Source organism: Biomphalaria glabrata, chromosome 8 (assembly GCF_947242115.1).
Source record: "Biomphalaria glabrata chromosome 8, xgBioGlab47.1, whole genome shotgun sequence".
Taxonomy (NCBI): Eukaryota; Metazoa; Mollusca; class Gastropoda; family Planorbidae; genus Biomphalaria; species Biomphalaria glabrata.
The window spans coordinates 4,880,643-4,905,775 of NC_074718.1; the positions used below are offsets into that span (position 1 = coordinate 4,880,643).

General features: G+C 33.9%; 1 protein-coding gene and 1 long non-coding RNA gene across 5 annotated transcripts in view; both read right to left on the reverse strand.

Moving 5' to 3' along the window:
* Positions 1-25,133, reverse strand: part of LOC106057329 (bridge-like lipid transfer protein family member 1) — a 108,482-nt gene that overhangs the window by 71,313 nt on the left and 12,036 nt on the right. For all 3 annotated transcript variants that reach the window (XM_056037266.1, XM_056037264.1, XM_056037265.1), the window contains exons 14-25: positions 18,263-18,418; positions 17,303-17,400; positions 14,771-14,937; positions 13,363-13,669; positions 12,291-12,482; positions 10,990-11,127; positions 9,981-10,157; positions 8,440-8,685; positions 7,646-7,858; positions 7,032-7,247; positions 5,452-5,635; positions 539-736 (exon numbers count right to left, since the gene is read on the reverse strand). In XM_056037266.1, coding sequence (XP_055893241.1) covers positions 539-736; positions 5,452-5,635; positions 7,032-7,247; positions 7,646-7,858; positions 8,440-8,685; positions 9,981-10,157; positions 10,990-11,127; positions 12,291-12,482; positions 13,363-13,669; positions 14,771-14,937; positions 17,303-17,400; positions 18,263-18,418 — 2,292 coding nt within the window. The remainder of the gene's footprint in view (positions 1-538; positions 737-5,451; positions 5,636-7,031; positions 7,248-7,645; positions 7,859-8,439; positions 8,686-9,980; positions 10,158-10,989; positions 11,128-12,290; positions 12,483-13,362; positions 13,670-14,770; positions 14,938-17,302; positions 17,401-18,262; positions 18,419-25,133) is intronic.
* Positions 22,035-23,958, reverse strand: LOC129927613 (uncharacterized). Of its 2 annotated transcripts, XR_008779207.1 has the most exons (3): positions 23,760-23,958; positions 22,354-23,156; positions 22,035-22,177 (listed from the first exon to the last, which is right to left on the reverse strand). It is a non-coding gene; the product is annotated as an uncharacterized LOC129927613 (long non-coding RNA). The 2 variants fall into 2 exon arrangements; XR_008779206.1 differs by lacking the exon at positions 23,760-23,958 and having other exon boundaries at positions 22,354-23,351.

Genomic DNA, 25,133 nt, shown 5'->3' on the forward strand with positions numbered 1-25,133 from the left:
TTCAATTAATACATTTTTCAATAGAAAAAATTGTTAGGTAAAAAAAAAGTTCAACATTTTTATTATGTTTCATAACTGTATGCCGTTACTAAAGAAAATACCTTTTCTTAAAGAGCAGCTATTGGTGATTCAAAAAGTTACTAATAAAAATACTCTTCATGAAATGTATTCTCAGATAATCAGATATAACAATAAACTACTACAGTTATCTGTAAAGTTTAATAAACTTATGATTGTCACATTTGATGCAGACAAAGCCATTGTCCACATTGGCTACCAGCAGAATATGCTTAGCTGTACAGTAGTCTTGCCAGTTTAAAATATAAAAGGGACCATTCAGAACAATCTCATCAATTCCACAGTACCTTAAAGAAATAATTGGTCTTTCTATATTAATTCACAGCTTCACAAGATATGGTGGTACATAGAAAATAATTCCTTTTGTTTTCTTCACCAGTTCAACAGATAACTTATTGCAATGACAACACTAAGTGCCTACTTTAATCACAAATTAAAAAAAAAATTGATCAGAACCAACCAATGGAATGATGGTGCTGCAGAGCTGATATCTTGTCTGCAGAAGGGAGAGAACTTTGCCTGGTGAGTACACTCTCTTTGCTTAGCCTCCTCAACTCCTCTTGTCTGAAGCCAGACATTAACATCTGTGTGTCACTCAATGCAGACTTTGGGACCATGTCTTCAGTAGGAGTCTCCTTGGGCCTCATTATAAGATTTCCTAATGTAGTAGAAGATGGAATATAAAACATAAAACTTAATTTCCAACCTTTCTATTTCTTAATTTCAAAACCTTTTTGAGATATATAAATAAAAATGAATCGTAACTCTGGTTTCTCGATTCAATAGCTGCCTAGTTTTGCAGTATGTGTCCCGGACTGTCATTCAGTCACCTCAATGGTTCAATTTAAAATTGTCTTTTACCCACTTTGTTTGTTCATTGTACATGTTTCCAAAGTTCCTACAGATTGATGTCTTAGCCCAAAGCTCCAGCAAGATATCAGGGGTTGATGACAGGCAGGCTTAAAAGCCAAGACCATGACGATGAGTATATACCACACAACCAAGCAGCCAAGTATTTCAACAGCAATTGTTGAAGAAATAATTTAGATAACGCATTTCATCTCTATTTTCCATCTGTTTATTTATATTTCCTATAGATAAAAGGTACGAAGTAAAGGCACCACTGAGAAATGACATCAAAGCCAGGGCAGAAAGCTTGAAGGTTGCTTAGACTTCTTAATGTAAAGATTTTTTTTCTTCCTAAACCCACTTTCTTCCCTTATAATTTTTTTTTATTATTTTGTTTGCACTTAACTTATATTTGATACTTATGTATTGTAGATTACATCCTAATAATATCTTATCTTATCTTATATAATACAGACGTTACTTCAAAAAAGAAGATGATTACGTCCTACGCGTCATGCATTTAGTCATGCATATTAACCAATGACTTAAATTCTGCCAAGTCACTGGTTTTCCTGGCTAGCTCAGGCAACCCATTCCATGCTCTAATAGCACTAGGGAAGAAGGAGTATTTGTACAAATTTGTCCTAGCATATGGGACGAGGAATGTGCCTTTATCTTTGTGTCTTTCAGAGTATTTTATTAAATTTTGTTTTTGTATTTGAAGATTATGGTTCAGTGTTTTATGTATGATTGCTACTTTACTTTTGAGCCTTCTGTCCTGAAGGCTTTCTAAATTTAGTGATTTTACTAAAGGTGTTACTCTAGTCATGTGAATATTCGTTTGTTATGAATCGCACTGCTCTATTTTGTGTCTGTTCTAGTTTCTTAATGTTTTCTTGAGTTGAGGGGTCCCAAACAGAGGATGCATATTCTATTATTGGCCTAACCAAGGTTAAATAACATTTTAGTTTTATGTTCTTATTTGATTTATAGAAATTTCTTTTAATAAATCCTAATGCTTTGTTTGATTTTTTTGTAGTTTCATCAATATGTGGATTCCATGACAGTTTTTCATTTATTATAACACCTAGGTATTTTGCGTTTTTAGTCTGTGTTACTGGTTTGCCATGAATAAGATAAGTGGAATTAATTTGTTTTAGTTTTTTTGTTACTCTTAACAACTGACATTTTTCTGGGTGGAAAGACATGCTCCAATTTGATTCCCATTTCTGTAATTCATCTAATTCTCTTTGTAAAATATCTGTGTCTTGTGTTGTTTTTATTGTTCTATATATTATGCAATCGTCTGCAAATAATCTGACTTTTGTTCCTGAACTAATGCAATTTGGTAAATCATTTATGTAAATTAAAAATAGTAGTGGACCCAAGACTGTTCCTTGAGGTACACCTGAGTTTACTGTTATCTGTGTTGATTTAGAGCCATTTATTATTACAGTTTGTTCTCTCCCTATCAGAAAGTCTTTAATCCACTGATGCAGTGGACCATTAATGCCGAAATATTTTATTTTTTTAAGCAAACTATGGTGGTGAACTTTGTCAAAAGCCTTAGAAAAATCTAGTAAGATAGCATCTATTTGTTCACTATTATCTAAACCTTTTGAAAAATCATCAATTAGTCCTATTAGTTGTGTTTCACATGATCTATATTTCCTAAAGCCATGTTGGTATGGTGTGAGGACATTATGTTTGTCTAAGTGGTTTATGATGTTGCTACATATTATGTGTTCTAGGATTTTACATGTGATGCTGGTAAGTGATACTGGTCTGTAGTTTCCTGGGTCAGATTTTTCTCCTTTTTTAAATAGGGGGGTGACATTAGCTTCTTTCCAGTCCTTTGGTACTCTGCCCTGGTTAAGTGAAGCCTGAAAGAGTATTTTGAACACTGGGGCTAGCTCATTACTTAGTTCTTTGAGTAATCTAGCTGGAATACCATCAGGTCCAGAAGCTTTATTTGGTTTGGTGTTGGCTAATAGTTTTTGAATTCCATTTTCTTGTACTACTATATCTTCTATGTTGTCTACTTGGTTCAAATTCAGTAATATGTCTTTGTCTCCTGGGGCTGAGAATGCTGATGCAAAGTATTTGTTTAGAATGTTTGCTTTAGTTTCATTATCATTATGTATTATGTTATGTTCATCTTTTAATGGCGCTACGCCTGTTGTTTCCATTTTCTTAGACTTAATGTATGACCATAGGTTTTTGTTGTTGTCTTTAGATATTACATTGTTTATGTATTCACTCTGCAGCTGTCTGCTTACTTTTTGGGTTAAGTGTTTAATTTTTATATACTTTTTGTAAACTCTTTCTGCATTAGTTTCTTTAAATTTTCTATATAGGTTTTCCTTCTGTTTACAAAGCTTCTTTAGTCTATTATTAAACCAGCATTTATTTATTTTGTTTGATGTGTATTTAGTTGGTATTTGGTTTTCTATAATGCTTTTAAGATGGTTTTTAATAAAATTCCAGAGGTCATCGACTGGTTGGTTAATGTCTTTTTCTAATAAGAATGTTTGTTGAAAGTTTAATGCAGTTTAATGCAGCTTGGTGTAGTTGTGTTAGGTTACATTTATTCCAGAGTAAGATTTTTCTTTTGGGTTTTGTATTGGCTACTGCTTTTATCTGACTGTGTATTTTTATGATCTCATGGTCTGATAGACCAGGGATAATATCATAATCAACTACTAATCCAGGTCTGTTGGTTAAGAAGAGATCTAATGTGTTGTTTAATCTAGTTGGCTTTTTAATGATTTGATCTAAACTTAGGTTGTGTAAAGTTTCTATGAAAAGCTCATTAAGGTTTTGGTGTTTATCTATGGTTAGTGTTTTCCAATTTATATCAGGTAGGTTGAAATCACCCATAATCCAAAAAACTGCATTTTTATTTGTCTCTTTAAGTGTCGTAATCTGATTACATAGTTCCTGCATGTATTCTAAACTAGAATTTGGTGGTCTGTAAATGCTGCCTATTATTAGGGATGTTGAGGTGGTATTAATTTTACAAAATGTTGATTCTATATTTTTTGAGTTAGGTAAGGTAATTTCTTCTGCTATAAGAGTGTTTTTTATTGCTAAAAGAACTCCTCCATGATTATCAGCCCTATCTTTTCTAAAAATTTCATAATTACTATTGAAAATTTCTGCATTATAAATTTCAGGATGTAGCCAAGTTTCTGTGCCTGCAATTATGTCTGGTTTCTCACATTCTAATAAAATTTCTAAGTCTGCTGTTTTGTTCCTAATGCTTTGAAAATTTATTACTAAGGTTTTAAGGTATTTTGGTGTTACTTCTTTAGTAGGTTTGTTTAGTGAGGCTGTTGTATTAATTTTAGTAGATTTAGGTTTAACAGGAGTGGATCTGGCTAGTGGTTGGTGAGTTTGGTTTGGGATGGTGTTTAGGATGTTGTATGGGTTAGAAGTGTCTGCATCAAAGGAATCAAACAGTCCTGATGTAAACTGAGGTAACCCACACGGTACACAGTGCCATGATGCATCTTTGTTGCCTAAGGCATAATACACAGGTGTATTCATATGGAGACATGATGCATGGTACCATTCATCGCAGGTGTCACATTGAATGGCTTTCTGTTTCATGGTGCATACTTTTTTGCAGATGTTGCATCTATCTTTAGATCTAGGCCCTGGATTTGACTCTACATCTCCTGCTATTAATATTAACAGTGATAGGTATTTATTTCTGCTGTGTCTGATTGAGAACTTCCATTTGTGATGGGTAATCTTCTTTAGTGTTATGGATGTGTATGTTAGGTTATTTTTTAAGTTGCTTTGATCTAAAGTGTGATGATTGATTATGACTGTTGTTTCTTTTTTAAGTTTAGTGTTGACTAAGGTAGATCTGGTTCTGTGTTCAGCTAGTATGTATTTGGTAATTATTAGGATAAATAGCCAGAGCAATTTCATGATGACTGTTGTTGATTTTAGTTTTTAAAGGGGTCTAGTCTAAATCTAGTTTAAGGTTTACAATGCCTAATTTATGTCTAAATCTAAATTGAAAGCTAATTTACAATGACAATTAAATCAAATGAAATGGTTTATTAAATTCAAAATATGGACCTAGACTAGATCTAATTCTAGATCAATATATTTACGTGTATAATTAACTATATAGAATATTACTATTAGTTATTATTAGTAGTATTAGTAGATGATTAGTAGATCTAAAGCCTTAATTAATATGACCTATGATCGCAGACATTGTGATTCAAGTGTAAAACAAGATTCTAAAACATGTGAAACAAAACACCCTGTGATAGTCCTGCATGAAATGTGAAGGTCCTGTTCAAGATGTAACCAAGGAGAAGCTCTAGGCATACCCCAGTCTCAAGAAATGTATTATTTAATGTTAATGTAACAACCCAAAAAAATAACTTGAATTAGTTAATATTCTAGACTTGTACACATAATTATTACAACGTGAATAACTGAAGCATAACCAATCAACTGTTTGGATCTAGCTTCGAATGAAAAGGAAGATATTGAGCTTACCATCTTCATCTCCCACTGGACTGGTCAGTTCACTCATGTAACCTCTAGTAAAACTAAACCCAGTCACATCAGCAGGTGCTTTGACTGGAGATACACGAAGGGTCAACTGGCTGGTTTCAAACACTAGCTTCCCAGCATGCAGCAGGCTTTGTCCAAATCCTGGATCACTGCCGTCTTTGCACACCTAAAAACAGAATTTTATTTGGTCTATATCGTAATCCATTTTTTTAACCAGCTACAAAGTCAATGAAATTAGATAACATCCTTTGAATTAATTAATACAATACAAAGCACATTATTCTCATGATTCAAACAGAACTGAAGCTGGCGGGTCAAGCATGAGACAAGTTTTGGGTGTTGTTTGGGACTAAACAGTTTAACCATAAAGTGTGTGGTGCCAAATTTCAAAGTTTTGAATTGAATCTCAAAAGAAACATGAAAGCTAACATTAACAATCTGTCCCCAGGTTAAGCGTGGGTTGTCAACTACCAGTGACAGATCTTTGTGGAGACAGCTTGCCGCCCAATGCACTGAATGGCAGAGGATCTAAGTCTAAGCAATTAAGTCAGCTACTGTCAAATATCAGTTTTAGAACCCTTGCAACATTTAGTCACTAGTAGTCACTTAACTATTCCGTGCGTTCAGCACGAGATTTTGCTTGGTCAAGTAAATGACCACGAGGTGAACACCTCAGTTGATCCTGGACTCTTAGAGAGAGAGGAGCGTTGCTATCTCCTCGAGTAGAAAGTATAAGTACTAAGTGATTATTATTAAGTAAGCAGAGTTATTTCTTTTGGATATGTATAATGTGTGATGGCTGAAGTCGCCAATATCTTTTGTGAATTATTTCATTCTTATTATGTAATAAAATCCATGTCTGCTACCAGCGTGTTTATTAATGATTCTAAATGTTGTCGTTGGAGAGTTTAGTATATTAGTGTTCTTACGCACTTGCAAATCTAGTGCGTGTAAGAAAGTATTTAGTTAAGAAGAACATTATAGTAGTACCAGAAGAGGTATCTACAACACACAGAGACATTCGCGTCATCACGCCTATAACAAAAACCAGGCCGTGACAGCTACCAAGTACCAAGATAAATTTTACTTGCCCAAAATATGTCATTCAAAAAGAACAAATGTAAGTAAATTACCTAAATGTTAGACAGCAATTAACCCTTTAGACGCGCGTGGTGGTTTAGCCTCTACACACTATAATTGTAATTCCATTTTGTATGCCCTCGTTGTAAAAAAGCTCAGCCCTTTAAGGGTTAAAAACCTGGTAAAATACCTATCAGCAATTCGTGCTCTAAGAAGCTGACACATTTCAGAGTACCAGCAAAATTGGTTAAGCCCTTACTGCATCTATATTTAACTTTTTATCAATATACCCAGGGCTTTTTTTTTTGTGACAATACGGCACCTTTTTTCAATGTGGGGAAAAATTATTACATTCCTTGTATTTTAACATTTATTATTAATATATTAGTAGTTAAAAGTTAGGCAATCCATCACTGAGTACCGGCACCTAATCACTGAGTACCTGCACCTATTTCTTTTTACAAAAAAAGCACTGAATATACCTGTGGTATTGCCACGACCTGTGTGCCATCTCTGTGCCTCTTAAGTTTGAAGAAAGAGATCCCATTTTTATTTTTACCAAAGAAAGCACACCCGCCCAGGCAGCCACACTTGCCATACACAGAGGAATGGATGGGAGATAACAGTTCTGACTCATTCCACAAGAACCACAACCTTTTTGTCTTGGCATCATGCACTTTAAGGAACTTGTTTTGAATCTGGAAGAAACATCAGAAACACAGTTTTCATTCTGCAGTCTTAATGAAGAAAAACATTTTAAAAACATTAATATTTGTAAGAAGCAAACAGAAACAGTTGTTTTAATCTAATCCACTCAAATTTTGTTTTCTAGTTCACAAGTTACAAGGATAATGTTTTAAACAATAATATTTTGCAATTTCCATCAAAACATTATAAAACTCACACTGCAATCCAGGGCTTGAGACTCTTATATCTCATTGGAGATTTAAATCATTAAACAAAGCAGAATCTAAATAACTCTTAAAATTTCCATCACCCACACAAAAACTTATCAATAATCGAAAAAGATCATTTTGTTTTGATTGATGAACAGTGAATACAAATAGCAAAATGTTATTCTCTAAGATTCATCTACCTGACAAAGCTGCACAAAGGCTAAAGCCACAGCAGCCTCCAACATGATGGGACCAAGGCTGAATCCCCCTGCCTCTAGCCAATTCTGGAGATTGGTTTTGGATGGGATGCCGCAGACATATTGCTTGAGCTCAACTCTCTCTATCATTCCAGTGATCCCTGCACGTGTGCTAGGGCCATGCAGGTTACAGTTGGCTATGCGTACAGGATGTACCTGTCAGAGAGCAGAGAAGACATTTTCTTTCATATTTTATTTAAAAAGTAAAAAAGTAAAGTTTTCCTTTCAGACCTTCTGGTCTATAGGGCAGATGACGTAAAGGTCATCTGTTTCTGTGGCCCACGGTTAACGTGGGTGTGATGTGTACAGTACAAAGACCAAACACCTTTACTTTACCCCAACTAATGTCAGGTACCCATTAGAGCTGGGTGGATTCAGAGGCACCAAAAGATCCCAAAATTAAAAATCCCAGTCTTCACCAGGATTCGAACCTGGGACCTCAGCCACTGCGCCTCCAATGTTTTATTTACTTATATTAATAACTTATATTAAACAAAAATACAAATTGAATGCATTTTAATTGTTTTTACAAAATGTCTAAACAAACAAGAATGTCTAAATTTTAGAAAGCAGATAAGAATTTTTTTTCTAAATGTTTTACCCCTAACTAAAGTGAAATACAAACATTTGTTTAAACTAAAAAGCACAGCTATCACAAATTCCATATTTTGCTTTCACAGTAAAACATAGACTTAGTGTAAATCTGAATTGTCTATAAATGTCCTGACTATACAGACCTGAATGTTCAGAGCTGAACAAGGTTCCACCAGGAAAATGTTCACAAAGTCCACAGAGAACCTGCTCATCTCATACTTGATGTCCTCTGAACTTGGACAAGGAAACGGCAAGTTTTTGGTCTCGTAGCAAGAATGTTGTGGCACTATATGCTGACACATCTTGTGTGTTATCGGACTCTGTAGCTTATTCTCCGCATTTTCAACCATCATGATGAAGGTCTGAAGGAATTCTGCCACATTCTGTACCTGATCAGACATTGGACATGACAGGAGAAACAAATTAGTTCATTTAATTACTTTTATTTTAATTTCTATTTTATTTATTCACACAGACATTATGGTTATTCTTCTTCTTCTTCTAGCCAGCTTTATTGCTGCTGAGCTGTGAGCTCTTTTGCAGACTGTGCCAAGGAAAAAAAGTGTGCTGTTTTCTTCAGTTGTTCAGCACTGCCATACAGGGTGTTGGTTATGTTGGGCTGTAGTGGAAGTAGGATCTGCCTAAGGTGGATTAGGGAGGGGCATTCAGAAAGGATATGGTTTACGATTTCAAAGGGGTGAGCGCAGTGTCTGCAAAGGGGGAGTTGTGTGGAGTTAATTTTGTTCAGGTGGTAATTTAATAGTGGTGTGTGTGTCCTAAGTTGGAAAATTGTAGATTGTTCTTTGCGGGGGAGGAAGTTAATACTGTCCAGTTTGTTAGGCGTAGTCATTTCTTTGTACAACATTATGGTTATAAAATGAATGCAAACTTCAAGAGCACTAAATAGACTAAAGAGAGTTAAGAAGGTATAAAATAAATGAAATAGCTATGGCTAAAAGAGTGATTTAAACTCCTATTGCAGGGGAATATAGCATTTACGGTAGACTACAAGACTAAGACTTCTTTATTGATCCTTATGGAAATTTGTTGTAATTACAAGGACTGCTTTCTCATATAAAGACAACACAACAGAAACATAACACATAAATAGAACAAACACAATATAAAGAGTTCATTCAGCGACTTCAAACAGGCATTTTGGTCCTTTCCATGTTTCCTGATCAACGAGTGGCATTGATATAGTCTGACCCAGTAAGGTATGAACACTCCATCTAAACTGTTGCGCCTTGCCAACAAGTTATTCCGTATGTTAGCAGATTTTGCATAGTCAAACCATAAAAAGTATCTAGGATCTTCTAATTTAGTTTAAAGCTATTGAGTTCCTATAGAAAAAAAGTCGCTGGGCTGTTTTCTTTGTCAGAGTTCTAAGGTGGTCATCCCACGAAAGCTCGTTCTATAGATGTAGTGTTTATCTACAGTTCATGGTACAATGTCATACCATGCCTTAAGAAGTTACCATATCTCATTCAGAAGATAAACTTATTATATTTATTTTAGTAAAATCAGGATGTCCTAAGATTGTTTTCTTTCATAAAGTTTTTTTGATAAAAGAATGAAGATAAAATATTATGTGTTGATTTAGTACTATCTGATGAAATCACATGGAAAAATTTAATTTTGTTAGTGGCCAAACATCACATTCTATGCTGCGGGGATTACCCACCTGTGGAGTGGTTAGTTTGCCAGTGAGCTCCCCTACAATCACTTCAATCAGCCAAGCATATTCCAAAGTCTCATAATCCAAAGGCAGGCCTTCTAAAGAGAACATGGCATGCCCTCTGACCTGTAGCCCAGACAGTGCCAAGTGCCCATCTTTCAGGTGCTCTTGATCTGTGTCTCTCTGAAACAAAATGGTTACAAATGAATATTCACAGTATGTAGGCACTGGCTAAACAGTGGCAGAATCAACCTGGGGGGAAGGATGTTTTAAGTTAAAATCACAGTTATTAATAGACTATTTAATTGCCTTACAGAAAGATACAGGACAGGAAGATATATATAACACCCTCAACACGAAGTTGGAGGTTAGTTACTAGATGTAGTTCTAGGCTTTTAAAGTTCCCCATTTCAGGCCATGCTATCTATAGGGCAGATGATGAAAACGTCATCTGTTTCTGTGGGCCTATCACACAAGGGTGTGATGTGGCTAGCACATTTACTTTTCCCAAACAAATGTCAGGTACTCATTAGAGTTAAGTTGACTAGGGGACAGGAGGGGCTTGTTAGCCTTGACTGGCTACCAGCCTAGGAGAAAGGTGAATTCAAACCTCTTCCCAAACATGGGAAAGGCTTCAGGAGTTAACAGTGATGAAAAATCAGGAGCTGGGGGACCCTTAGGTAACTTGTAACACACAGTGCTACAACCTGGCAGAGTCTGCAATATTGCTATCCCAAACTTGCAGTTCCTTTGAATCAGCTAGAAGTGTGGAGATGGGGAACTGCTGTGTGGGTGAAATCATTCCAACACCAGCTAATTTTATTTCCCTGAGATGATCCAAAGTCATTTTTCTACAGAAGGCTTTTAAAGATGTGCAGATCTGTAAGTGTAAGTTCTAAGGGTTTTTTTTGTTGTTGTTTTATTAAGTTTACAGTTTTGTAAGTGTAAGTTCTAGGACTTTTTTAGATCTAAGATGAGAAAAACAAAGCTCAAAATTGTGTTAAAAAAATCTTACACTGTTGCCATCTTTGGCCAGCAAGACACAAGGTGATAAAAGCAGCTGGAGCTTAGTTTCCCTGAAAGATTTATCCAGTTCAAAACAAAGTCTTTCAACATAGGCACTTGGACAGGGCTGGTCATCTGAGGTGCAGTTCTGAAGACAGAAACACTACTGATAAAAACATCTACTGTACAATGTTCATAATAGAAAACTTAAGTAAAAACAGCTAATACTTTGTCTAAGGAAATGTTTCGCCAGAGGAAAGACAATGTTTCCTTATATTACTATTTCCAACTTATGACTGCTAGCGAGCAGACGTTTTCAGGGACCAGATAGCAATGTGTCACGTAGCATAAAGCATTATGTTTATTTTTAGATTTCTGCAACCATCTCCATAGCAATGTCAAGGTTGGTTGCCGATGGGTTCTTGCAGCAAGCATGCTATCTTAGAACAGAAGGGATGCCATGACTATAAAAAGAGCGAAGGTTTAGCGGGGTGAAAGGCGTGGTTTGTTCGCAAATGCAGAGAGAGGTTCATGAATAAGAAGTTTAGGAAGGGACAGAAAAAATCAGTTGTAGATTGAGTTGTGGAACCAGAACGAGTTGTAGTTTATGAGCTTCAGAAGATTATTAACTTTAAAAATTATTTTGTACAGTGTGTATTTTATTTAAGTGATTCCTAGTTCCAGAATTCAAGCTTTGTATATATTGTTGAAGAATCTTCATTATTTGAATTAATATTTTGTATTTGAATCTCCGGCATAAAGATCTTATTTGACTGTTCAGTAGTTGTTTAAAATAGAAATCTACACTAAATTATAATAGCAGAAACGCATTGACTGATCAACACAATTTCATTGTAACATCAAAACACTCAAAGAGAAATGATCGTTACACAATGCATCATGGGCAAGCTATTTCCTGCAGGCTATTTGTTATGGACATCAATGTTGTAGACAAAGGTAATGTCAGCCTAGTATTGTTTTTTATTGTTTGTATCTTGTAGGTTTACAAACTAACATTTGAATGCCCTAATGGATGGAAATGTCTATTTCTACTTTCAATGTTTTCTGTTTTATTTTTTTTTAGTTTTTGATTTGTAGCATGGTTAATTGTACTCTTGAGCATTGATATACATAATAATATAATTGGTTCAACTTTGAGCATATTAAAGATGAAAAGAGATAGTGTTGAATAGATGAAATGCTACATATATAATACACATATTATGTCACGAACTTATTCTAATTTCTTTTATAAGGTACAAATTTCAAAATATACCAAGTAGTGGATAGATCAGACAATGGCATGTTTACCTTGGCTAAATGTGCTTGGATGTCGTGCAGGGTCACTGAGACAGTGACTGCAAATGGACGGTACATTCTGTAGTCAAACACCTCCTCGTCGTCTGGTGCCTCCAGATGCACATAGCTGGCTTCCACCTCTTTCATTTTGTTCTGGCTCTCCTCATAGTCTGTGGCTTTTTGAAACTCACCAAGATAGTTCTCCTAGAATAGAGTTTAGATTTGTTTCAGATAAACATCTCCAAGAGATGAGATTAAATTAGTTAGATCAGTTTAAATAAACATCTAGAATAGAGTTTAGATTAGTTCAAATAAGCATCTCCAAAAATTGGTGTTTAGATTAGTTATATCAATTTAAATAAACATTTAGAATAGAGTTTAGATTAGTTCAAATAAGCATCTCCAAGAATAGGGTCTAGATTAGTTATATCAATTTAAATAAACATTTAGAATAGAGTTTAGATTAGTTCCAATAAGCATCTCCAAGAATAGGGTTTAGATTAGTTATATCAATTTAAATAAACATCTAGAATAGAGTTTAGATTAGTTCAAATAGACTTTATTTTATGAGTCACTTTAAAGGCCCTACCTGCCAGCATATTATAAAGCAACATTATTTATAGATTTCCTTTTGTAACAGCTATTAGGTTCCTTTTTTTTCTAATGCCAGTTAAGGAAAAACAATGTACTTCAGCATAAAATTATCTAGTTTTATAAATATACCCCAAGGTTATATAAATTTAAAAAATCTACTGCAAAGACTAAAAAAGTTAAAAAAAAAAAACAGGATTCAGTCAGAATTCAAACACATGAGATTTAGCTGTGTGGTTAAGTGTTTAATCACTTAGTTACCACACTCCCACTCATGATAAATATTTATGCATTATTTCTTTACTTTACAACAAAGAAAATGCCTGAACCAAAAGATTAAGCCACTAAACTATATTCAAAAAATCATATATATATATATATATCTTAGCAGCTCACAATTTAAGTTTTCTGATCAAGAGGTTTTATTATTTGCATATAGTTCTTAGATTTTGAATAAATGAGCTCACCTATTGCCAATTTATTTTAAACTAACCTTTAAATTGATCAGATTTCTCAACAAGGATCCATAGAGCACAAGGGTAGATGGGGAAACTTCCAGCTCCACTTGGATAAAATCAGGCTTTAAATCTCCTGGATCAAACAATGTGGACTCCTCTTTGGCTGGACCTGAGACGCCTGAGCTAGCAGGCTGTTCCAACAGGTTAACATCCCCCTCCTCCAGGTCCTCTTTGAATTGATCCCATGGCTCAGTTGTTGATTTGATTACAGGCATGGGGAAGTAGGTGTAGGTCACAGAGAGGAAAACATAGTTAGTCTGCCAGCAGTCAACCCAGCCATTGCTAAAACAAACCCAAAAGCAATAGTTTTATAGTAGAAATAACCTAAGTTGACTTCTTTTTTTTTCAGAACTGTGAAATGGAGGACAATCTTAAACAAAAACTTCTGAGAATCAGTTTGAAGTAAAATAAATTCTCTTTTATTTAAGTTTTCATCTCCCCTTCATTTTCATTCTTATCAAGTTTGAGGGTTCAATTAACTATTACTATATCTGAAATGAACTGTGCAGTGGTGTCCAGCTCTATTATATAGTTTGTCTTCTAAAGGGTGTTCTGAGGAATGTATACTGTATAATGTTGGCAGCTCTTGATAAATCTTTCAGCTTTGAAGGATGTCTTCAGCATTCTTGAATTTTCCTATTCAAGAGCATGTGTTGTCTGTGTACAGAGGCCAAACATTTGATGCTGGTTTTCCTGAAGTTCAGGTGGGAACTGGTCCATCTTCAACCTGTGGGTCGCGAGCCTCTTGTGGTCGATTGACGATTTGCCAGGGGTTGCCAATGACATCAAAAAAGTGTATTGTTTCGTCTATCCTCTATTGCTGTGTATGTGAGCAAGAGGGGGGGGGTCGCGACAGAGTGGGGGATTGTAAAAAGGGGTCGGCGAGCTTAAAAGGTTGAGAACCGCTGATCTTAGGATTATAGTACTCTCTAGAATTCTTTATAATATACATTTGACATCCCTTCAAAACAGAAGAATACTATATGCTACATCTGGACAGTTGTATTTCAGACTGCTTGCTCATTCTTCCCTGTCAGTTTTTTCATTGCCTTAAATGTGTATTTCATCAATTTATAACATTTGAACCCAATGGACCTCATTCACCAATCGTAAACAAACAACGTTTAGTCATGTGATCTTATTGATAAAACAATGAAAAAAAACTGTCACATGACAACCATCATGAATTAAACATGAGATCGTAAATTATATAGAAGAGATAGAGCACCACGTGGCTAAAGGTTGTTTGTTTATGATTGGTGAATGAGGTCCATTCTAAATTTAAGCCAGTTTCACAACAAAGTGAAATGTCTATTTAAAGCACGGTTGAAAAGAAGAATATGTTAAGCTACCCAATATAACTAGCTAGCCATTCATGCATACCTTTTCAATGTGACGTTTCTCCACTCTTTTTTGTTTGGATACACAAATGGCTGACAAGTCACATGACCTTCCCTGTCAACCACTCTGATATTCTCAGACAAGGCAATGACAACATGTTTCATGGTATTGCTCTCTGGCAGATAAAGGCGACAGAAGACAGTGTCTCCCTAGACAAGAAATTTTAAAAAAAATTGAATAATCTTGGCTAATTTAGGTTGGTTTTTTTAATGACTTATATTGCTTGAATTATAATTTTGTTTACAATAAACCAGCATTCTTGGGATACTTTTATTATAAAATCACAACACTAGCTGAGAGCTTGGTATTCATCATTGAAAAATAATTATTAAAAAATCAGTGCTAAAGCAAAAGTGAGTTGTAAACAGTCAGGCATTTCAATCAATGCGCTGCAGTATTAACCTAAATCTTAACAAATCCAAACAATCCGCAATGCCATAATCCAAGAATGTCTAAATGTATTCACAGTCCAAGAGAATTTTTTTTTTTTAATTTTCTTTTTTTTTTGGGGGGGGGGGGGGGGGGTGGACGAAGCAAAGATTTTTGTTACTAAATAAAAAATTAAATTATAGCTTTTATATAGCGCTACTTTCATGCTTATTGCATGCTCAGAGCGCTGTGGTCCAATCTCATTTGTGGACCAGTGTGGGGAGGGGGTATATAGGACAAGGTTTTTCCGTGCTGCCTTTAGGCGCTCAGTAAACACAACTCTGTCCGAGTCGGGTGTCGAACCTCGAGCCCCCTTCATAGGTAGCCAAGCCAAGTTCAAGCGCACTAAGCCTCTCTACCACGCTTCCCACTTTCTAAAGTAATGTGATGAATACAAATTCTGTAAAGGTAAAACCGTATCAGGGTATGAAGGTGTTTACAGAGAGAATCAGAATAATTGCATAGTTATCTCAACAATAACTTTGTTATGTTCTGAATATTTTAAAATGATTTCTTTACCAAACTGGTACATTACAAGATTATAAGATGTATGTATCTAATACATTCTATTGTACATTGATGTTTGTTTTTTTCTAACAGATTTAAGTTTTAAGTAACACATGTACCGGAAGCTCAAAATTGGAACCAGTGAAACCTGCCCATGTGGAGTATCACCAGAGAATGTTCGAACACGTCCTCCAAAACTGCTCTCTTTACCAAGAGGCCCGTATAAGACATTGGCCGCAAATCACCCCAATTGAAAGAAAACTATATGGAGAGCTCCCTGATTTGGAAACCACTGCGTCGTTCATCTCATGTATTGGCCTAGTCATCTGAACGCTCCAACATAACAATGAGAACGAAGAAGAAGAAGAAGAAGAAGAACTGCTTTAAGTTTTATGGTTGTATATCAAGACATTTTCAAAGACACCATAATGATTTTAAAAGAAATAGTGTCTTCATCTGCATCCTCTCTATCATTGCCTCTACATTACCACAATCATTGCCTATACATTTCCACAATCATTGCCTCTACATTTCCACAACCAATGCCTCTACATTTCCACAATCATTGCCACTCTACATTTCCACAACCAATGCCTCTACATTTCTACAATCATTGCCACTCTACATTTCCACAATCATTGCCACTCTACATTTCCACAACCATTGCCACTCTACATTTCCACAATCATTGCCACTCTACATTTCCACAACCAATGCCTCTACATTTCCACAATCATTGCCACTCTACATTTCCACAATCATTGCCACTCTACATTTCCACAACCAATGCCTCTACATTTCCACAATCATTGCCACTCTACATTTCCACAATCATTGCCACTCTACATTTCCACAACCAATGCCTCTACATTTCCACAATCATTGCCACTCTACATTTCCACAATCATTGCCACTCTACATTTCCACAATCATTGCCACTCTACATTTCCACAATCATTGCCACTCTACATTTCCACAACCAATGCCTCTACATTTCCACAATCATTGCCACTCTACATTTCCACAATCATTGCCACTCTACATTTCCACAACCAATGCCTCTACATTTCCACAATCATTGCCACTCTACATTTCCACAATCATTGCCACTCTACATTTCCACAATCATTGCCACTCTACATTTCCACAATCATTGCCACTCTACATTTCCACAATCAGTGCCTCAACATTTCCACAATCATTACCACTCTACATTTTCACAATGATTGCCACTCATTATTCACTCTAAATATATATATCATAACAGTATACATTTATTAATACTACAGAGATGTATGCTCAACAACTTGTTGAGAACAAGACACTCTACAACAGCGGTTCTCAACCTTTTATGCTCCTCGACCCCTTTTTACAATCCCCCACTCTGCCGCGACACCCCCCCCCCACACACAAATACACACAGCAATAGAAGAATAGACAAAAACAATCCATTTTTTTTTATGGTCTTTGGCGACCCCTGGCAAATTTTCAATCGACCCCCAAAGGGGTAACGACCCACAGGTTGAGAACCCCTGCTCTACACTATTTTGTCAATCTTTATATTGAAATTGACTCTACCTTGATAAGAAGCTGCACAGGTACAGTCTCAGGAACAAAGTCACTAAAAGGAAACGTCACACACAACTCAAACACCTCTCCACAGAATGCAATATGTGCTGAAAAAAAAAATGTAGTTCACAGCTGGGTCCTGGTAGCAACAAAAAATATGTCAATATTCCTAAATCTTAACCCGATAGCTCCTACCGCAGTACAGTGAGTCTTTTCTGTTTAAGTCTTACAGCAGGATAACGCATTATGAACTGGAAACAGTTTATAAAACTTTCCTATATGAAAAAGCTCATCATGTCTCATTTTGAGCAAAAACTAGAGCGTGGTTACAATTTTTTTTATTGAAAACTGGATGTGTATCACATTTTAAAATATTTTGAAAAGAATATTTCAAACAAAATGTCCCATAGTCACAGTGTATAAGCCCCCACCCAGAAAATGGTGTGTTTTTTTAAGCTTTTTTATATTCTAAAGGTATTAAAAGTATCTATTTTTTAAAACTAGTTATATCATTCTATTTTTTAAAGTTTGTTAATTATTTATTAGTTTTAGTTCTTAAATTTTATTATTTTTTTCAAAATGTTTATTTTTTTAAAGAATTTTATTCAGAGTCGCCCCTCTTTGCTTAGTGTACGGGATGAATTTTTCAAACCAGTAATAGGAGCTTTTAGCTACTTTAAATCAGTAATATCTTTGCTGTGACTACGCTAATGTTTATAGTCCAGGACATTTAGCAAGCACAAGCGAGTCTGAATAAACCTAATTCTGGACCAGGGCTGCAGAGCTTCAAGTCACTCTTTTCAAGGATAGGGGATGCCTAAAACCAAGAGTGCATAGAGTTACAGTTTTGGCCCTATATCTTTCTTCAGTACTTTTAAGACTAGTTGCTGTCTACAAAATTTTATGACATCTAAATGCTTCTTGTTCAGTTGATTGTTATTCTAAACTATACACATTATATGAACACACCATTCTCTTGGTGCTGAGATGATGTATCCACCCAGTTGTTCTCATTAGCTAAGGTCAGGATCTCAAACTGCTTCACAGTCAGATTTAATGTCCATGTATATGGAACAAAGGTGTATAGGTCAGGGGCAGACTTTGAGGACCAGTCCCCAACCAAATCTGAAACAAAAAAAAAAAGGAAGAGTAAGGACTGTCTATGAAAAATGTGAAAATGCAATAACTGAAAAAAAAAATGTATTATCTTTTTCTTAAATTACTCAAGCCATGCTGCTTTTACAACTACCAAAGCTGACCATACTTACATTGTTAAGATGATATATACTCTAAACAAAGTAGACTAGCTACCATTTGACTGAAGTATTAAGGATTATATTTACTTTCATAAATAAATTTAAATATATTGCCATGCTGCTTTTACAACTATCATAGTTGACCATACTTAAATTGTTAAGATATATACTCTAAACAAAGTAGACTAGCTACCATTTGACTGAAGTATTAAGGATTATATTTACTTTCATAAATAAATTTAAATATATTGCCATGCAGATTTTACAACTATCATAGTTGACCATACTTAAATTGTTAAGATATATACTCTAAACAAAGTAGACTAGCTACCATTTGACTGAAGTATTAAGGATTATATTTTACTTTCATAAATAAATTTAAATATATTCAAGTTAGCAATGAGTTAGAGTTTCCTAGCTTTATTGACAGTATGTAAATGGATAAAAGTATCCCTGATCTATAATAATTTTTGATGCATGAGGTGTGTATGCTTACTTCTTAATAAAAAAAAAATGTGAACAAACATTTGGTGGCAAGTTAGGCAATGAGACTATAAAATACAAATATCTTTTGATAGTCCTAACAGCTATCTTCTGAAGTTATTTCTGTCCTCTCCCGATCACCAATACCTCCACTACTTATATTAAGGCCTAAGCTAATCTTTATGTGAACAAAAATTTGGTGACAAGTTAATACAAAGTTGTGAGGTATACAGAAATAGAAAGGAGAAATGAAACTATAAAATACAAATATCTTTTGATAGTCCTAACAGCTATCTTCTGAAGTTATTTCTGTCCTCTCCCAATCTCCAATACCTCCACTACTTATATTAAGGCCTAGGCTAATCTTTATGCATGTGATATACATCTTAACTGGTAAGCATGTTGAGCCACAGCTTATTGTGTAAGTCTGACAGCTATTTGGAAATCAAGGTATCTTAATACTGGTACTATTCATTTGAGAGATTTATGTTTGATATTACTTTGATTCATTCTTTAATTATTTATTTCCTTCATTTGAGCTTGTAAATATTTTACACTTAAATAAATTTAATCACAAAGTTTCTTCAATGTCTTACTAAGAACCTACAAGTTTGTGCATGAATTGAGAGATGGCTACTAGTATTGTAAATATTGCAATTCTTTAACTCTTTGACTGCTGTGGTTTTTTTTTCATAAAAATGCTACTTTTTTTAAAAAAATAAGAAAATGTTCCAAACATGGCTAAAACAAAAATTTATTGTTTAAGTACCAATAATGCTATAGTAACATATTTGGTATCAAAGTAAAGGTAAATGAATGGAGAATGTGAAAATGTAAACATTTTTCTATTTAAATATAAGATACAAATTATAATCTAAATAATATGACACTCAGAAAAAAAAATGGATGCCAACTTTAGAACTTTTGAGACCTAAATTTAGATTTTGTTCTTTGTATTACTGTTGAAACAGCATATTTAGACTATTTACAGCATTTTCAAAAAGAAATCTGATAAAACAGTCAATAAAAGATGATGAATCATTGATTATATTATTATTTTTACCTGTTTTTTTTAGTCTGAAAAAAAGTGAAAATTATTGCGCTTTTCATTACTACCAATAACAATAGATACCAGTACTAAATCTATCAACCAAATGCACTCAAATATTATGTACATTTGAATCAATGGGATATAGATCTAGATTTGTCTTCTTTTTATTTGCCTAGAACATCTTTTATTCTAATACTAGACCAGTGCAAGACATAGGCTAACGAGAGATCAAAGCCTAAATCTCTAACTAGATGAAGGACAATAAAAATCCTAATTCATTTTACTTAAGATATAGACATCTAATAGATCATTATTACTGTTCCTTTGTGATAAATTATGGATTTAGAATACTTTTATACTTTTCTTTTATTTAGTAGTAAACCTTTTGGAGTGCAACTTGAACCAGTATTGTGATGGTGATGATTTTTACCAAAAAGCAATACTAAAAAAAATTGCTAGAAAATATACAAAGAAAAGGCCTAGCATGGTGGATGAATATTGGATTTAGATCTGCCATTTCTGTTGTTTTCATTTATCTTAGGCTTAATTCTATAGGAATCTACAAAGGTGTAAAGATAAAAGCATAGATCTAGTCAACCTTGATCTACATTCAGGACCTAGCCCTATAGTCTAGGTACTTTGATAAAAAATTCAACTTTAATGAATCTAAATGAAACTAGTATAGTTAGATAGATCTTTTTGAATGGAGTTCATTGATACCTCATTTATGCTTCTAGGTTAATTAGAACATAAGTTATGACCATTTTAGTGTCGGAGAATTAGCCTATTAAAATACCCAAAAAATTGTGACCGAAAGGAGGAGCTTATACATTTAAACTGCTATAACTTTTTAACGCTTAAAGATAATGTAATGAAATTTTCCATAGAAATGCGCAATTATGTTCTGATAATTAAGACAATTTTAAATCTGGGATATCTATTAACACTTTTTTGTGTTACGCCCTTGATGTAGGGGTAGGTGTTGAAAAACTACAGAAACAGAATACATAGTCACACATAAATGGTCATAACTTTTAAACCAATAGAGATAATTGAATGAAATTTTCAACAGAAATGCATGTTTATGTGTTATTTATTTCTTCTTTATAATTCTGAGATAGAAGTTGAAACTTTTTTTTTTAATTTCTTAAATGTGGGTCGACATTTCGAAAACGACAAAAAACAAAAAAATGTTGACACTTAAATGGTTATAACTTTTTAACCAATAGAGATATGCAAATGAAATTTTCAACAGAAATGCATGAATATGTGTTATTTATTTATTCTATTATAAGAGAAAGGCTTTAAGAAAAAAAATTTCTTTGTTAACGTGGAACGACAATTTAAAAAACGACCAAAATTTATGTTGGTCATAACTCTTTAACCAATTGAGATATTTAAATGAAATTTTGAACAGAAATGCATGATTATGTGTTATTTGTTTATTCTATTTTAACACTAAGATAATATTTTTTTTGAAAATTTGATTTTTGATAAATGTGGAATGACAAGTTTGAGTTTTTTTCGACAAAATATTATGTTGACACTTATGGTTATAACAACCAAAATTTATGTTGGTTATAAATTTTTAACTAATTGAGAAATTTAAATGAAGTTTTCTAGAGGAATGCATGCATGATTATGTGTTATTTGTTTATTTTATTATAATCTGAGAGAGAAGTTTTCATTATGTTGACACTTAAAATGTTGCAACTTTTTTAGCCGTAAATTACTTTTTAGGCTTTTAACTGAAATGAACAACTTTTTGCTGATACTTATAATAAACTTTGGATGAATAACATGTTGGAAAAACAACACAAAAATAAAAACCAAAAATTTCTATTTCATACTTTGAGAGCTGTAACATTTTAATCTAGACTTTAGAGATAATTATACAAGATTTACAAAATTAAAAAAAATTTAAAAAAAAAAAGAGTATATTTAAATTTACATATAATGTAAATAACAAATATAGATTTCTTGATGTCATCAGTCTGAGTGCGTTTGCAAATGTACGTCAGTATCCAAAGCTTGCGAGGATCATGCATGATTGTTTGAAGATGAACATTGTTTGGGTGTACCCTATCTGTTTTGCTGAAATAGAATAAATACTTTTAATGCATACCAATTTAGGCTTGCTGAAAAGGTAAAATTATCAAGACTTAATATAAATGGTTCATAGCACAATTATCAGCTGTATTGTGAAATTATATTTTTCACATTAAATAAATATAAATAAACATGTTCCCTTAAAATAAAATATATCTAACTATTTGATGGGTAAGCACATAATGGATTTGTTTGTTGTTGGAAATTATCAATTGAAGTACTGTCTCTGTAGCACCTTACAAAAACCTTCAGCAAGTTTTTTAGTGATCTCGATAAATACTTCATCAACAGTCACATTTCTCAGGGTTTTCAGAACGAGATCTTCAGTATCCAGAGTCTGGCCAAAGCAATCACTTAGTATTGAAAGGAGATTCTCTGGAGAATCCACAATGGCCTTTAGTGGCTTTAGTTTGTCAATGCAGACCTTCACATGAGAGATCTAGAAAACAAGAGAATAAATATAATAGCTGCATAAATGGTATCTTTAATTTGTTTCATCTTTCATTTTGTAGATCAGTGTCATCCACGGTCCAGTCAACATCTTGCCAAAAAGCCCTGTTAATAAATATAATAAATGTCAAAAGGGTTGAGACACCTAAAAAGGAATTGTTTTGAAACTATAAAAATGAATTTACAAAAGAAAATGTAAAAGTTATTACCTTAAAAGACTAACCGCTTTTCTGCAACAAGCACAGTGTTGTTCTGTGTTACCTGGCCTTTCAGTAGCCTCAACATCACCTTCAGGTCGCAACTTCTTCACCATACTAGGTCGTTCAGTGCTGTCTTGGGACTTGGATAGGTGTCTTTTTGCCAGCAGCATCGATAGAAATTTTTTTATCCAAGTAGGGTGCAACTAGGTGCCAGCTGCGAGTAATCTTCCTGCAAAAGTTCTTCACATCAGTCATATGCCTTCGAAACTTATTGTCAACAACATCGACATCAAGGCCTGCCACGCCCACATTATCTGGGGAAAATGTAACAAAAAAAAGTTAGTTTTATTTAATTGTGAAAAAAAAATGTTTCAAACAAAATTACACATATGTACAATTTTAATAAAATGCAGTTTAAAGATTTTATTTATAAAAGGATATAAGACATTTAATGTAAAATAGAAGGCTCAACTTCATAAGTCCAAGTCCAGCCAAGCCTTTACTTTAAAATAAATTATCCCAATTATATTACCAGCCATTGCAAGAAATTTAACTAAAAACGAAAAATAATAATTGAACTAGTTTAAAATCATTCTAAAAATTTAAAAAATTGCATTCAAAATCACGGATGACTAAATAAAACTGTTCTTGATGATGGATTAAAAAAAAATCGATCTAACAAAAAAGCTATGCAGCCATTGATAACCATTGAATCTATCATTTCCGGTTAGTAATGGCGGCTGGTTTCGTTTTCTAGCCAAGATACCTGATGCACTGGGTCCGTTTTTACTAATAAAGTGGAACACTTATTGCGATAATATGAACAAAAATAGTTAGATTAGATATTAAGGTACACGGATTGACTTTAAAAAATATGCTTTTCAGAATAATAAAAAAATTATGGATGGTCAACTTACCCCTATGCTCAACACGCTGGAACTCCAATGAAGACGATAGAAAAGCACTGATATAAATCCAAAGAATTAACTGATATCCGATCCTTGAACAAACAAAGGGCTCTGACTATCCTTTTGTGTCTGATTTTGAAGACAAAACCAGACTGGAACGAAATCTCTATTGTTATCGGCTTAAATACTGCCGCACGAATACTACCGGTTCCGGTAACAAAAAAAAATATCGCGCGACCGGAAAATCGAAGTATCTACTATAGTCTAAGGCTAAGGCCTAAGCAAGGCAATACTAGATCTAAGTCTAAATGCTAATAATGTCCAAGTCTGCCTCATCCTATGCTAAATCTTGATCAAGATCTTCATTATTACAATTCATAGAAGTATAAATAAAACAATAAAGCTTCTTCAGTAGTAAACATTGTGGGTGTGTCTTGGACAAGCATAGCCATGATGTTGTAGATTTTTACAGATAAAGAATGCTAAAAAAAAAAAAAAAGAAAATGGGGAAAAAATGCCCACAGTGGATGATTATTTGATGTAGATCTACCATTTCCTTTCTTTTTATTTACCATAAGCTTAGATCTAGAGATATATCTAGATTGACTAGATCTAGAGTCCAAGTCTATAGATAAAAGCTTAGATCTAGTCAATCTCGATCTACAGACTACACCTGACCTACTGACAATAATAGATTTAGATATTAAATATAGATATAAATACGCTAAATTTAGACCTACCTGGATCTAATCCTAATGCTAATCTATATATCTAGATCAAATTCTTCATTATTACTATTTATTTGTGATAAATTTTAGAATAATTATAAAGTTTCTTCAGTAGTCAACATTGTGGGTGTGTCTTGGAATAGCGTAGTCATGGCGACGTTTTTTTAACATTGTAAAAAAAGTAATAAATAAATGTCTAAATAAAGCCAAAAGCTTCTCATTTCTATGTAAACAAAGGATGAAGAACTCTTTTATAAAGTAAAAATAGTTCCACTGTTGTTAGTTAAAAATTTTAATTTAAAAATGCAACGAAACAAAGGTAGGGTAAGAACGTCTATGGGATAGACGTTCCGTGCGTTTAGGGCGGACAGACCGTCTATGGGATAGACGCTCCGCACTCATTGAGTTAACTAAATTGAAATGAACCCACCACAGTATAAAATATATGCAAAATAATTTACTTATTATTTTGTAATGGATCTTTAAGGTTAACATGTCTTACTAAGAACCTACAAGTTTGTGCATGAATTGAGAGATGGCTACTTGTATTGTAAATATTGCAATTCTTTTACTAAATTGAAATGAACCCACCACAGTGTAAAATAATTTTACTTATTTTTTTGTCATGGATCTTTAATGTTAACATAGATAATTA